The sequence below is a fragment of the Pseudophryne corroboree genome, chromosome 2 (assembly GCF_028390025.1).
Source record: "Pseudophryne corroboree isolate aPseCor3 chromosome 2, aPseCor3.hap2, whole genome shotgun sequence".
In the NCBI taxonomy this organism is placed as follows: domain Eukaryota; kingdom Metazoa; phylum Chordata; class Amphibia; order Anura; family Myobatrachidae; genus Pseudophryne; species Pseudophryne corroboree.
The window spans coordinates 195,825,479-195,841,916 of NC_086445.1; the positions used below are offsets into that span (position 1 = coordinate 195,825,479).

A 16,438-nucleotide genomic window follows, 5' to 3' on the forward strand; every position below is an offset into this window, starting at 1 on the left:
GATGCAGCTGCACTCGGAGGATTTATAGGAGAGTAGGCCTGCTACATCTCTCCACTAATACATTTAAAAGAAGTTACCAGTTTGTTTGCTGTAAACTGAATATATTGTAGCCACAACAGGGGATATGTGAGAAGTGTATATTGAATGGGAATGACACTTTGTCATCCTATAAAAGCACAATGCATGGAACAACTTCATTATCCATAATAGAAGGCAAGACCGTAGCTTGTACGTCCCTTCATAACCAGCACAGGAGAATTTCAATTTCTATGGGTTGGCACACACAGTTCTTGTCTAATCAATTAAATCTCACTTAAGTTATCTCCTAAGTGAACAAAGTGCTATTACACTACCAGCAATTAAATGACATGTTCACATTTGCCATCAGCACGATTAACACTAGAGGGCAGTACACACGGGGAGAGATGTGTGCTGAGCGATCTGTCACAGACCGCTCAGCACCGCGCAATATGTGCTGAGTGAGGGGGTGGTTGGGGGAGAGGGGGGGTGGGGGTGTGAACGCTCATTTCACCCAGTGATGTGCTAGATCTAACAACGGCGCGCGGGGCCACGCATCGCTATCAGTGTGGGGCATACACACGGAGAGATCCGTGCTTAAAATCTAAGCAAACTAGTCAGATGTGTACTGCCCATATGGTGGATATCCAATTAGGCTCAATGGTCATTATCAGGCTATCCAATTAAAGCCCATTTTTTTATTGGGGAAAAAAAGGACCTACTATCGCCATATATTACATGGGATCCAGGATAAATTGCTGAGGACTGCTTATTGGGGGATTATGCTTTGGGTGTCGCATAATCCCTGATAAATGACGGGTAACCGGGCTAATTGGATAGACCCTGGCAAATCCATTAGCTGCAGTAATTTACCACAGCTAATTGGATACCGGCCTATATCTTATAAACCAGCCGTTGCAGAATGTGTTTCTTGGTGGAGTTTAAATAAGATCTACGGTAATAAAATGCTTAAGGCAAAAAGACAAAATTTATAGTTGAAAAGTTTTATTTAATGTCCAATTAAAATATTTTATCCTTGATACAGTTTTAAAAAAGTTAAAAACAAGGTTAAAAATGGTTAAAAAACAAGGTTAAGAAAGTTGCTAAGGTCCAAAAGATCAGGTGTCACATGTGAATCAGGAAGCTAAAAAACAAAAATAATATAATTACACACAAAAACATCAGTAGTGCCCAATTATTCCATCTTAAAGGCAAATCTTCCCCAATCCCCATTTCTCTTACGTCCTAGAGGATGCTGGGGACTCCGTAAGGACCATGGGGTATAGACAGGCTCCGCAGGAGACATGGGCACTACAAAGAACTTTAGAATGGGTGTGCACTGGCTCCTCCCTCTATGCCCCTCCTCCAGACCTCAGTTAGATCCTGTGCCCAGAGGAGAGTGGGTGCATTACAGGAGAGCTCTCCTGAGTTTCTCTGAAAAATAATTTTGTTAGTTTTTTATTTTCAGGGAGCACTGCTGGCAACAGGCTCCCTGCATCGTGGGACTGAGGAGACAGAAGCAGACCTACTTAAGTGATAGACTCTGCTTCTTAGGCTACTGGACACCATTAGCTCCAGAGGGAGTCGGAACGCAGGTCTCCCCTTGCCGTTCGTGCCAGAGCCGCGCCGCCGTCCTCCTCACAGAGCCGGAAGATAGAAGCCGGGTGAGTATAAGAAAAGAAGACTTTTTAGGCAGCAGAGGACTTCAGATCTTCCCTGAGGTAAGCGCGCAGCGGTAACGCTGCGCGCCATGGCTCCCACACACAACACACACTAGCAGGCACTGATTGGTGCAGGGCGCAGGGGGGGCGCCCTGGGCAGCAATAAAACCTTTAAATCTGGCTCTTATAGGTATATAGGCTGCGGAGGCAGTAATTATAAAAATCCCCCGCCAGTTTTATACATTTGAGCGGGACCGAAGCCCACCGCTGGAGGGGGCGGAGCTTGGTCCCTCAGCACTAACCAGTGCCATTTTCTCCACAGAGAACTGCAGAGAAGCTGGCTCCCCGGTCTCTCCCCTGCTGAACACGGTGACACAGGGCTGAAAAGAGGAGAGGGGGCACTTGTAAGGCGCAGTGAGTGTATTACACTGTTAAATATATATATATATATATATATATATATATATATATATATATATATATATATATATATATATAAGCGCTATATTATCTGGGAAATTGTTTCCAGTGTCAGTTGGCGCTGGGTGTGTGCTGGCATACTCTCTCTCTGTCTCTCCAAAGGGCCTTATTGGGAACCGTCTCCTTATAACTATATCCCTGTGTGTGTGGGGGTGTCGGTACGAGTGTGTCGGCATGTCTGATGCGGAAGGCTCATCTAAGGAGGAGGTGGAGCAGATGATTGTGGTGTCTCCGTCGGCAACGCCGACTCATGATTGGTTGGACATGTGGAATGTTTTAAATGCAAATGTGACCTTATTACATAGGAGAACGGACAAAGCAGAGTCCAGGGAAAAAGCAGGGAGTCAATCCACGGCTTTGACTGGGTCACAGGGCCCTTCTGGGTCTCAAAAACGTCCCCTATCCCAAATAGCAGACACTGATACCGACACGGATTCTGACTCCAGTGTCGACTACGATGATGCGAGGTTACACCCAAGGGTGGCCAAAAGTATTCACTATATGATTATTGCAATAAAAGATTTTTGCATATCACAGATGACCCCTCTGTCCCTGACACGAGGGTGCGCATGTATAAGGAAAAGAAACCTGAGGTAACCTTTCCCCCATCTCATGAGCTGAACGAGTTATTTGAAAAAGCTTGGGAAACTCCAGACAAAAAGCTGCATATTCCCAAGAGGATTCTTATGGCGTATCCTTTCCCTGCACAGGACAGGGTACGTTGGGAATCCTCACCCAGGGTGGTCAAGGTTTTAACGCGCCTGTCCAAGAAGGTGGTGCTACCGTCTCCAGACACGGCAGCCCTCAAGGATCCTGCTGATCGCAGACAGGAAACTACTTTAAAATCTATTTTATACGCATACGGGTGCTTTACTCAGACCGGCAATAACATTGGCATGGGTATGTAGCGCAGTTGCAGCTTGGACAGATACCTTGTCAGCTGACCTTGATACCCTAGACAGGGATACCATTTTATTGACCTTAGGTCACATTAAAGACGCAGTCTTATATATGAGGGACGCTCAAAGAGACGTTGGGCTGCTAGGTTCGAGAGCCAACGCCATGGCGATTTCTGCTAGGCGAGCCCTGTGGACCCGCCAATGGACGGGTGATGCCGACTCAAAGAAGCATATGGAAGTTTTGCCTTACAAAGGTGAGGATTTATTTGGGGAAGGTCTCGCGGACCTGGTTGCCACAGCTACCGCAGGTAAATCTACTTTTTTGCCCTTTGTTCCCCCACAGCAAAAAAAACTCCACAATATCAGATGCAGTCCTTTCGGTCGCATAAGTCCAGAAGAGGCCCATTTTAAATCTAAAATCCCTAAACCTGTACTTGAAAAAGTTCAAATTCAAGATGGAATCGCTTCGGGCGGTGATCTCCAGTCTGGAAGGGGGGGATTTTATGGTGTCACTCGACATTAAGGATGCATACCTTCATGTCCCCATATATCCTCCTCATCAGGCGTACCTGAGATTCGCTGTACAGGACTGTCATTACCAGTTTCAGACATTGCCGTTTGGGCTTTCAACGGCCCCGAGGATTTTCACCAAGATGATGGTGCTCCTGCGCAGGCAGGGAGTCACAATTATCCCATACTTGGACGATCTCCTGATAAAAGCGAGATCGAGAGATCAATTGCAGAGGAGCGTGTCGCTCTCCCTGAGAGTGCTACAACACCACGGTTGGATTCTCAATCTGCAAAAGTCACAATTGATTCCAACGACTCGACTATCATTCCTAGGCATGATTCTGGACACGGATCAGAAGAGGGTTTTTCTCCCGATGGAAAAAGCCCGGGACCTCCAGAACATGGTCAGAGACCTGCTAAAACCAAAAAGTGTCTGTTCATCAATGCACTCGTGTTCTGGGGAAAATGGTGGCAGCCTACGAGGCCATCCCCTTCGGCAGGTTTCATGCAAGGACGTTTCAGTGGGACCTCCTGGACAAGTGGTCAGGGTCCCATCTACAAATATACGTCAGAAGATAAGCCTGTCCCCCAGGGCCAGGGTGTCTCTCCTGTGGTGGCTGCAAAGTGCTCACCTTCTAGAGGGTCGCAGGTTCGGCATTCAAGACTGGGTTCTGGTGACCACGGACGCGAGCCTCAGAGGATAGGGAGCAGTCACACAAGGAAGAAATTTTCAGGGGCTATGGTCAAGCCAGGAGGCTTGTCTACACATCAACGTCCTGGAGTTGAGGGCCATATACAACGGCCTACGAAAAGCGGTGAATCTTCTTCGCGACCTACCGGTTCTGATTCAATCGGACAACGTCACAGCCATGGCTCATGTAAACCGCCAAGGCGGGACAAGGAGCAGAGTGGCAATGGCGGAAGCCACCAGGATTCTTCGTTGGGCGGAAAATCACGTAAGCGCTCCGTCAGCGGTCTTCATTCCGGGAGTGGACAACTGGGAAGCAGACTTCCTCAGCAGACACGATCTCCATCCAGGAGAGTGGGGACTTCATCAAGAAGTTTTTACAGAGATAACAAGTCTTTGGGGAATTCCTCACATAGACATGATGGCGTCCCGCCTCAACAAGAAACTTCGGAGGTATTGTGCCAGGTCAAGGGACCCTCAGGCAGTAGCGGTGGACGCCCTGGTGACACCATGGGTGTTTCAGTCGGTCTATGTATTCCCCCCTCTTCCTCTCATCTCAAAAATATTGAGAATCATAAGACAAAAAAAGAGTGAAAACAATACTCATTGTTCCAGATTGGCCTCGAAGGGCCTGGTATTCAGATCTTCAGGAGATGCTCACAGAAGATCCGTGGCCTCTTCCTCTCAGGGAGGACCTGTTGCAACAGGGGCCCTGCGTATTCCAAGACTTACCGCGGTTACGTTTGACGGCATGGCGGTTGAACACCGAATCCTAGCTGGGAAAGGTATTCCGGAGGAGGTCATCCCTACTCTGATAAAGGCTAGAAAGGAGGTGACGGCGAAACATTATCACCGTATCTGGAGGAAGTATGTATCTTGGTGTGAAGCCATAAATGCTCCTACGGAAGATTTCCATCTGGGCCGTTTTCTCCACTTTCTACAGACAGGAGTGGATATGGGCCTAAAATTGGGCTCCATTAAGGTACAGATTTCGGCCCTGTCTATTTTCTTTCAGAAGGAATTGGCTTCTCTCCCAGAAGTCCAGACTTTTGTAAAGGGAGTGCTGCACATCCAGCCTCCTTTTGTGCCTCCAGTGGCACCATGGGACCTTAACGTAGTGTTACGGTTCCTGAAGTCTCACTGGTTTGAACTTCTTCAAACGGTTGAGTTAAAATTTCTCACTTGGAAGGTGGTCATGTTGTTGGCCTTGGCATCTGCAAGGCGGGTGTCCGAATAGGCGGCCTTGTCTCACAAGAGCCCCTATTTGATTTTCCATGCGGATAGAGCAGAGTTGAGGACTCGTCCTCAGTTTTTGCCTAAGGTGGTTTCTTCATTTCATATGAACCAACCTATTGTGGTGCCTGTGGCTACGGATGACTTGGAGGATTCCAAGTCCCTGGATGTAGTCAGGGCCTTAAAAATCTATGTAGCCAGGACGGCTCGGGTTAGGAAAACAGAAGCACTGTGTGTCCTGTATGCAGCCAACAAAGTTGGTGCTCCTGCTTCGAAGCAGACTATTGCTCGCTGGATCTGTAACACGATTCAGCAGGCTCATTCTACGGCAGGATTGCCGTTACCAAATTCGGTAAAGACCCATTCCACTAGGCTCATTCCACTAGGCGTCTCAGCTTTACAGCTTTGCCGAGCAGCTACCTGGTCGGGTTCAAACACTTTTGCAAGGTTCTATAAGTTTGATACCCTGGCTGATGAGGACCTTGCCTTTGCTCAGTCGGTGCTGCAGAGTCGTCCGCACTCTCCCGCCCGGTCTGGAGCTTTGGTATAAACCCCATGGTCCTTACGGAGTCCCCAGCATCCTCTAGGACGTAAGAGAAAATAAGATTTTAAACCTACCGGTAAATCTTTTTCTCCTAGTCCGTAGAGGATGCTGGGCGCCCATCCCAGTGCGGACAAAATCTGCAAGGCTTGTATATAGTTGTTGCTTACATAAGGGTTATGTTACAGTTGAGATGAGTCTTTAGCGGATACTGTTTTGTTCATACTGTTAACTGGTTGCGTATATTCCAGGTTATACGGTGTGGGCTGGTATGAATCTTGCCCTTAGATTAACAAAATCCTTTCCACGTATTGTCCATCTCCTCTGGGCACAGTTTCTCTAACTGAGGTCTGGAGGAGAGGCATAGAGGGAGGAGCCAGTGCACACCCATTCTAAAGTTCTTTGTAGTGCCCATGTCTCCTGCGGAGCCCGTCTATACCCCATGGTCCTTACGGAGTCCCCAGCATCCTCTACAGACTAGGAGAAAAAGATTTACCGGTAGGTTTAAAATCTTATTTTAATAAATGAAACCTAGGAAAAAATGTCCCTTGTCTTCATGGCCCAATAATCTTGGAGCAGTTTTTATCTACTGACTCGCTGCCAAGTTCCACATATCTAGATGGGATATAGTCACGATCCCAGTGGACGGGATCCCAGTGGTCAACATACCGATGGCTGGATCCCAGCCGCCAGAATGCTGGCAGGGGGCCGAGGGCTATTCCCACTCGTCCACGACACCCATAGAGTGGGAATAGAACCTATGTCTAGCCACCGAGCCTGCAAGGAGCTTCACTGCATTTGCCTTCCTGCTGGCTTTCTGGCGGATGAGATTCCGGCGTCTGCATGCTGAACTCCGGGATCCCGACTCCATCCAGACAGACAGCCAAGCTACCTCACACATTAGAGACACCACTTGTAAAACAATGGTGGCAGTTTCAATTAAGTGATAGTAGCCTCTCACTGTTAAAGTACGGAAACCAGTTCTATTAGTTCTGGAAGGTGGTTGATAGTTACAAGGTTGACACCATAGAATTGGCAGTCAAAATGTCGACTTTTTTTTTTTAGGGGTTTTTTCATATTTTTACAACTTTTGCCTCACTTACTAGCCATGTCACAAAGTATTACCTTTAGTAACCTTGTGGAGAGTGATGCGGAGTGAGCCATTGAGCCCGAAGCGTGGCGAGTAAAGCGAGGCTGCAGTTCACAAATTTGGGTGAAATGTTTAAAAACATAAAAAAATAAAAAAAAAGACTTTGAGTGTCGACATGTTTTATGTCAACCTAATGACTGTCAACCTTTATAATGACTATCTTCTGTATCACACCCATTAGGTACACAGTGATGATTGTGCCTGGGATAGAGGGTGAGCCCTTTTCCAGCCTTGGTAAGCTGTGGCTCAAGACATTCCACACTTTGTTGAATTTCCCCAATGATTGAAATTCACATATCAATATTATAAAAGGTATTGCAAGCTTAGAATAGGAGTGATCTCACCTCTCTCCATTTTCCTTGATCACTTCTTGTGCCTACAATTGTAGAGTCTTTATGATGAATAAAAGAGGGAAAATAAAAATAAAACAAAACCCTGTTTATTGATCATTGATTTATTATTATTATTATTATTATTATTATTATTATCATCCTTTATTTATATGGCGCCACAAGGGTTCCGCAGCGCCCAATTACAGAGTACATAAATAATCAAACAGGAAAACAGCAACTTACAGTTGATGACAGTATAGGACAAATACAGGGTAAATAAACATAGTTACATCAGCAGATGACACTGGAATAAGTATCAGGTGACAGAAGACTGCTGGATGTGGTACAGTTGAAGATTATTAAAGTAAGACAGGATAAGCACATGAGGGAAGAGGGCCCTGCTCGTGAGAGTTTACAATCTAAAGGGGAGGGGTAGACAGACAGGGGTGACACAGATGGGGTACATAGAGAATGTGGAACAGAGGCTTAGGATGAGATTTGGCTGGGTTTGGTGAAGAAGTGGGTCTTGAGAGCCCGTTTGAAGTTTTGTAGAGAGGGGGAGAGGTAGGGAATTCCAGAGAAGTGGTGCAGCACGTGAAAAATCTTGGAGGTAGGAGTGGGAGGAAGTATTTAATTAGAATTTAAATCAGATTGTTAAAATGGTCAAGACTTCTTTACCGAAATGCTTTATAAATAATTTCCTGTTTGGTACTGTACATGCAGTCACAAGGAATATAGCAAGGAGCAAAAAACTGCAGTTTAACTAAGGGTCATTGATCCTATGCTGTACGGTGTACCTGTACATAGTCTAATACAGGACCAGATTAACAGCGGGGGGAATGGAGCTACAGCTCCAGGCCTTCACATAAATTAGCCTATTGTCATGACAGCAAATAATAACAGTCTGCATAGCTGGCCTAGCATACCTCCCAACTGTGCCGATTTTCGCAAGACAGTGCTGCAGTAGTGTGCATGCGGGAGGGGAGGCAGTTGGGAGGCCCCTGTCACTCTGCTCTGCATAAGCAGAGCAGCAGTAAATAGATGCTATGCGCATAGTATGCATTCACCAGACGTAGGGGGGGGGGGGGGGGGGTGTTGTTTGCAATTGTGGGCATTGCCGTGCAGCCACGCCTCCTTTATATTGGCCATGCCCCTTTTTTGTGCAGGCGCAGCTTAGCCGCACAAGAGAGTCCCTACTTCGGTGGCCACAATGTTGGGAGATATGCAGTCGGCCATAAATCTTAAGTATTAAAGTTCTTTCTATTTTTCTCACAAATTCTGTAATTTTTCTATATTTAGGGAGGTAAAGATGCTGATAGTGTAGGGGGTGTACACACCCACACAGCACTGGCAACAGCTCCTCGCCTTCTCAGTATAGGCACTGTGGCTCTTAATCTGGCCCTGGTCTGATATGTTGTAATCCCTACACCCATGATAGCCTCCACCTTTTTCTGCACAAAATGCAATTTTACAATGGTTTTAAGTACTTGGAATACTGGGTCTTAAAACGACACCATCAGGGGCAATGTATAAAATATAATGTGAATGAAATGAAAAATTCTGGTGTCATCCAGGGCTATCAAATGTTAACTTTCAGCTTGCAGCACTTTTAGGAATAATAAAATAAGACTGGTTATTATCACAGAGGTAAGAGGCTTACAATCTAACCTGTATTTAAAAAAAAAAAAAAAAAAGAGTTATTTAATTTACAACTGAAGTATTTTATATTTATGATTCAGCTCAGTAGCCTTTTATAGGTCAAAGCCTAATCGTGACTTTGGGCCTGATTGGATTTGTTAGGAATTGCACGGCCACAGGGAAGCAGCTGTGCAATTAAGTACAAATAAAATGCAGCAGGAGGCGTCTGTAGGAGAGAAACACTTCCTGCATGCATCTGCGAGATCAGAGTGCTGCATCTGAGCACCAGGAAGTCTGCACTCGGTGAGACAGACCTGTATGCCTACAAAAGGAGCGACATGCCCCCTTTTTATTTATATATTAACAGTTTCTTATATAGCGCAGCAAATTCTGTTGCGCTTTACGTTTTTAAGGATGGTGTCGGTTGCCACTCCCCGCTCTGCCCCGCAGCATGTCAGAACGAGTCTTGCGCCTGCACAGACCCCCAACATCGTATTTGTACGTAAACCATCAGGTTTGCACACAAATCCAAATCAGACCCTTTATTGGCTCTAGTCTATAAGCATTTATGTTAGGCCACTAAATTACCATCAAGTTTAAATCCACAGATTGCACATGTTACACCTCTAGAATCATATGTTATTTCAGAGAAATACAGTTTTAAATACATATATAGGTTTTAAAAACACGTCCAATCATCTAGCACAGCAGGAATAGTAATACAAAAACACAAGCTATGGTTTGTCCTGCAAAAATAGTTTTTAATGCGAATCTTATAACATTATCATCTATTGATATGGCGCCAACAAAGTACATAAGCAGTAACAGTGTAAACAAAACACTATGATTGGAGTTCAATTGTTTATTTGCACCCAATCTCCCATCTAAAGTAACGGGAGATCATGGGTGCTATTCAGTTTTTTTTAATAGCGATCAGAAGTGCCATATTTAGCCGTGTAAAACCACTAAACCCAACTAAATCTCTATATCCCCAGCTTGCTGCAATACACAGGCATCACAATATCCCCAGCCTGCTGCAATACACAGGTTTCACAATATCCCCAGCCTGCTGCAATACACAGGCATCACAATATCCCCAGCCTGCTGCAATACACAGGCATCACAATATCCCCAGCTTGCTGCAATACACAGGCATCACAATATCCCCAACTTGCTGCAATATACAGGCATCACAATATCCCCAGCCTGCTGCAATACACAGGTTTCACAATATCCCCAGCTTGCTGCAATACACAGGCATCACAATATCCCCAGCCTGCTGCAATACACAGGCATCACAATATCCCCAGCCTGCTGCAAAACACAGGTTTCACAATATCCCCAGCGTGCTGCAATACACAGGCATCACAATATCCCCAGCTTGCTGCAATACACAGGCATCACAATATCCCCAGCTTGCTGCAATACACAGGCATCACAATATCCCCAGCCTGCTGCAATACACAGGTTTCACAATATCCCCAGCCTGCTGCAATACACAGGCATCACAATATCCCCAGCCTGCTGCAATACACAGGCATCACAATATCCCCAGCTTGCTGCAATACACAGGCATCACAATATCCCCAGCCTGCTGCAATACACAGGCATCACAATATCCCCAGCCTGCTGCAATACACAGGCATCACAATATCCCCAGCCTGCTGCAATACACAGGCATCACAATAAGTCATTTGATTTTGCCCACTTTTTATTTATCCTGAACTTGCATCCAGAATGTAATGCTTCCATTGCCTCTTTAATAAGGATTTCATTATTACTCAGTGATGTGTGACACTTGTTGGCAAGAAAGGCCATCTTCACTGGATACGGTACTGGGGCTTTCTGATGTTGTACAAGCGACATTGTAAGTGGATGTTTGAGAAGCTGTACCTGCAGCACAGCATTGGTTATGGGATCCCGGCAGAAAAATGCCGGGGGGGGGGGGGGGGGGGGGGAGCATAACAAAGCCCCTTGCGGGCTCACGCTCGCCGCAGGTTCTACTCTGTGGGTGTTGTGGACATCCATGAGTGGGAATAAAGCCTGCTTGTCGGCATTCCGTGTGCTTACATTTATAGCGGTCAGAATTCCGGCGTCGGCATGCTGACCGCCGGGATCCCAAGCACTGGTCAGCTAACTGCATCCTGCAGCAGCAAAACATTTTATTTTAAATTCGCTAGACAGCTATATTTTCCCTTAATTACAAAAAATATGTAAAAAATAAATATTTGTTTTATTTAACAATGTATGTGTGTTTTCTGATTATGTTATAAGTTATGGGCTCCAGTACTGTGTGTTGTAAGTTAAAAGTACAATTTATTTTGTGAACTAACACTGATGATTTACTCTGATAAAACTAAATATTTATCTTATAACATTCACTATATATGGGTAAGAGACTCAGTACGCAATTGGCGTATGGGGTACCGTAAGGGTATGCACTTAGCGTAACAGACGCTTAGCCGTGGTCGAGACGCACATGCGGCAAGCTCGCTCACAGCTTAACGCTTGGTGTCGAGCACGCTATAGGCGGCCGACTACCGTAATGCTACGCTACCAGCGTAGCGGACGCTCGTGACCACGAGGGGAACACGAGCGGCGCAGACGCTCACGGGATGACACTCAGTAAACCTTGTATGCAACTCAATGAAAGGTTGAGCCTATACTGTAAACCTTGGTTTTGTAATGTGAGCACAATGCAATGCTAATTAACCTCTATTGTATGAAAGCCTCTTGAGTGATTGAGACGCTCTGAATACTCTCAGCAATGTAATAAACACACAATACCTTGCTAAGGTTCCAAAACCTTTACTAACAATATCTAGCTATGTAAAAAGGGGAAAACAGTTAACAATTCATACACTACAAACTAACATCAATATCTAAGCAGAATAACTACACATAAATATACAATAGCGTCACAATCTTATACAATAACAGAGAGAGAGAGTATGGCAAATACAAACAGGGAATAAGTTGGTCACAGAGAGTACTTACACACTGGAAATGAATCGCAGGCGCAATCTGGTTACCAGCTCCTGGTTAGTCAATGATGAAAACCGTTGTGGGGAGAGACCTGAGCTGCTCCAGGCTGGCAGTTTATATATACACTACATACAGTACACTACAAAGGGCCCTACCATCTCATTGTTCATTGGACACAGGAATCTGTCTTCATATTACAACAAAAGGTCATAGGTTTGTTTGAACAGGTGGGCTGTGACTATATCAAACTGCTCAGGTGGGAGGGAATCTCAGGATTTCCAACACATGGACAATGAATAAATGTCCAGAAACTACTTATAGACATAACTATACGCAGGAGCGATTAATCTTTACCTAACCAGCACCGGATTGTTTCTAATAAAATGTTCTTTTGTTAGGTACCAAACACCACTGCTCAAATCCCATCTGACCCTTCGTATCATGCAAAGAGGAATTCCTCTGTCCAGGGACCAGTCACAATAAACAAACTTTCAGTTATTATTAAGGGGAACATTATCTATAAAACATACTATTTGGATTTACTATGTAACGATTGAGTCGCCCGCTAGACGCACACAAACTCTACCGTAAATGCACATACCATGCGCTCGAGCGCATGGCCGAGGAGGCGCCGTCACGCAACTGCGAATATGCGCACGCACGGGAGAGAATGTGTACGTGCAGCGGCACGCGCATGGGGTGGATATATGGCAACGTGTAGCATGATATTTTTCCGACTTTGACAACTCTTAAAACCAGGACTGTTGGGGTGCTTTGAGGACTGTGTTTGGGAACCACTGCTCTAAACAAATTGAGCAAACAAAGGTTAAAAAAATGTGTGCAAGGTTTTGTTTATATTTCTCTAACGTCCTAGTGGATGCTGGGAACTCCGAAAGGACCATGGGGAATAGCGGCTCCGCAGGAGACTGGGCACAACTAAAAGAAAGCTTTTAGACTACCTGGTGTGCACTGGCTCCTCCCACCATGACCCTCCTCCAAGCCTCAGTTAGATTTCTGTGCTCGGCCGAGCTGGATGCACACTAGGGGCTCTCCTGAGCTCCTAGAAAGAAAGTTTATTTTAGGTTTTTTATTTTACAGTGAGACCTGCTGGCAACAGGCTCACTGCATCGAGGGACTAAGGGGAGAAGAAGCGAACCTACCTGCTTGCAGCTAGCTTGGGCTTCTTAGGCTACTGGACCCTATTAGCTCCAGAGGGATCGACCGCATGGAACTGGCCTTGGTGTTCGTTCCCGGAGCCGCGCCGCCGTCCCCCTTACAGAGCCAGAAGCAAGAAGAGGTCCGGAAAATCGGCGGCAGAAGACATCAGTCTTCACCAAGGTAGCGCACAGCACTGCAGCTGTGCGCCATTGCTCCTCATGCACACTTCACACTTCGGTCACTGAGGGTGCAGGGGGGGGGGGGGGGGGGCGCCCTGAGCAGCAATAAAAACACCTTGGCTGGCAAATATATCACAATATATAGCCCCAGAGGCTATATATGTGATAAATACCCCTGCCAGAATCCATAAAAAAGCGGGAGAAAAGTCCGCGAAAAAGGGGCGGAGCTATCTCCCTCAGCACACTGGCGCAATTTTCTCTTCACAGTGCAGCTGGAAGACAGCTCCCCAGGCTCTCCCCTGTAGTTTGCAAGGCTCAAAGGGTTAAAAAGAGAGGGGGGGCACTAAATTTAGGCGCAATATTGTATATACAAGCAGCTATTGGGAAAAATTCACTCAATATAGTGTTAATCCCTAAATTATATAGCGCTCTGGTGTGTGCTGGCATACTCTCTCTCTGTCTCCCCAAAGGGCTGTGTGGGGTCCTGTCCTCAGTCAGAGCATTCCCTGTGTGTGTGTGGTGTGTCGGTACGGCTGTGTCGACACGTTTGATGAGGAGGCTTATGTGATGGCAGAGCAGATGCCGATAAATGTGATGTCGCCCCCTGTAGGGCCGACACCAGAGTGGATGGATAGGTGGAAGGTATAAACCGACAGTGTCAACTCCTTACATAAAAGGCTGGATGACGTAACAGCTATGGGACAGCCGGCTTCTCAGCCCGCGCCTGCCCAGGCGTCTCAAAGGCCATCAGGGGCTCAAAAACGCCCGCTCCCTCAGATGGCAGACACAGATGTCGACACGGAGTCTGACTCCAGTGTCGACGAGGTTGAGACATATACACAATCCACTAGGAACATCCGTTACATGATCCCGGCAATAAAAAATGTGTTACACATTTCTGACATTAACCCAAGTACCACTAAAAAAGGGTTTTATGTTTGGGGAGAAAAAGCAGGCAGTGTTTTGTTCCCCCATCAAATGAGTGAATGAAGTGTGAAAAAGCGTGGGTTCCCCCGATAAGAAACTGGTAATTTCTAAAAAGTTACTGATGGCGTACCCTTTCCCGCCAGAGGATAAGTTACGCTGGGAGATATCCCCTAGGGTGGATAAGGCGCTCACACGTTTGTCAAAAAAGGTGGCACTGCCGTCTTAGGATACGGCCACTTTGAAGGTACCTGCTGATAAAAAGCAGGAGGCTATCCTGAAGTCTGTATTTACACACTCAGGTACTAGACTGAGACCTGCAGATAGTGCTGCTGCAGCGTGGTCTGTAACCCTGTCAAACAGGGATACTATTTTGCGAACATAAGACGTCGTCTTATATATGAGGGATGCACAGAGGGATATTTTGCCGGCTGGCATCCAGAATTAATGCAATGTCCATTCTGTCAGGAGGGTATTAGAGACCCGACACTGGACAGGTTATGCTGACTTTAAAAGGCACATAGAGCCTTATAAGGGTGAGGAATTGTTTGGGGATGGTCTCTGGGACCTCGTATCCACAGCAACAGCTGGGAAGAAAAAAATTTTACCTCAGGTTTCCTCACAGCCTAAGAAAGCACTGTATTATCAGGTACAGTCCTTTCGGCTTCAGAAAAGCAAGCGGGTAAAAGGCGCTTCCTTTCTGCACAGAGACGAGGGAAGAGGGAAAAAGCTGCACCAGTCAGCCAGTTCCCAGAATCAAAATTCTTCCCCCGCTTCCTCTGAGTCCACCGCATGACGCGGGGGCTCCACAGGCGTAGCCAGGTACGGTGGGGGGCCGCCTCAAAAATTTCAGCGATCAGTGGGCTCGCTCACAGGTGGATCCCTGGATCCTTCAAGTAGTATCTTAGGGTACAAGCTGGAATTCGAGGCGTCTCCCCCCCGCCGTTTCCTCAAATCTGCCTTGCCGACAACTCCCTCAGGCAGGGAGGCTGTGCTAGAGGCAATTCACAAGCTGTATTCCCAGCAGGTGATAGTCAAGGTGCCCCTACTTCAACAAGAACGGGGTTACTATTCCACACTGTTTGTGGTACCGAAACCGGACGGTTCGGTGAGACCCATTTTAAATTTGAAATCCTTGAACACATACATAAAAAAATTCAAGTTCAAGATGGAAATCGCTCAGGGCGGTTATTGCAAGCCTGGAGGAGGGGGATTACATGGTATCCCTGGACATCAAGGAGGCTTACCTACATGTCCCCATTTACCATCCTCACCAGGAGTACCTCAGATTTGTGGTACAGGATTGCCATTACCAATTCCAAACACTGCCGTTTGGACTGTCCACAGCACCGAGGGTCTTTACCAAGGTAATGGCCGAAATGATGATACTCCTTCGAAAAAGGGAGTTTTAATTATCCCGTACTTGGACGATCTCCTTATAAAGGCGAGGTCCAAGGAGCAGTTGTTGGTCGGAGTAGCACTATCTCGGGAAGTGCTACAACAGCACGGATGGATTCTATACATTCCAAAGTCACAGCTGGTTCCTACCACACGCCTACTGTTCCTGGGGATGGTTCTGGACACAGAACAGAAAAAAGTGTTTCTCCCGCAGGAGAAAGCCAAGGAGCTGTCATCTCTAGTCAGAGACCTCCTGAAACCAAAACAGGTATCGGTGCATCACTGCACACGAGTCCTGGGAAAAATGGTAGCTTCTTACGAAGCAAAATTCCATTCGGCAGGTTCCATGCAAGAACCTTTCAGTGGGACCTCTTGGACAAGTGGTCGGGATCGCATCTTCAGATGCATCGGCTGATAACCCTGTCTCCAAGGACCAGGGTATTTCTACTGTGGTGGCTGCAGAGTGCTCATCTTCAAGAGGGCCGCAGATTCGGCATACAGGACTGGGTCCTGGTAACCACGGATGCCAGCCTTCGAGGCTGGGGGGCAGTCACACAGGGAAGAAATTTCCAAGGACTTTGGTCAAGTCAGGAGTCGTCCCTACACATAAATATTCTGGAACGGAGGGCCATTTACAATGCCCT

General features: G+C 46.5%; 1 protein-coding gene across 7 annotated transcripts in view; it reads right to left on the reverse strand.

Moving 5' to 3' along the window:
- Positions 1–1,006: 1,006 nt before the first annotated feature.
- The window catches only part of LOC135008331 (uncharacterized), a 280,518-nt gene continuing 265,086 nt past the window's right edge, over positions 1,007–16,438 (reverse strand). For all 7 annotated transcript variants that reach the window (XM_063952195.1, XM_063952199.1, XM_063952192.1 and 4 more), the window contains exons 12-13: positions 7,525–7,571; positions 1,007–1,162 (exon numbers count right to left, since the gene is read on the reverse strand). In XM_063952195.1, coding sequence (XP_063808265.1) covers positions 7,544–7,571 — 28 coding nt within the window. In that variant the 3' untranslated portion in view covers positions 1,007–1,162; positions 7,525–7,543. The remainder of the gene's footprint in view (positions 1,163–7,524; positions 7,572–16,438) is intronic.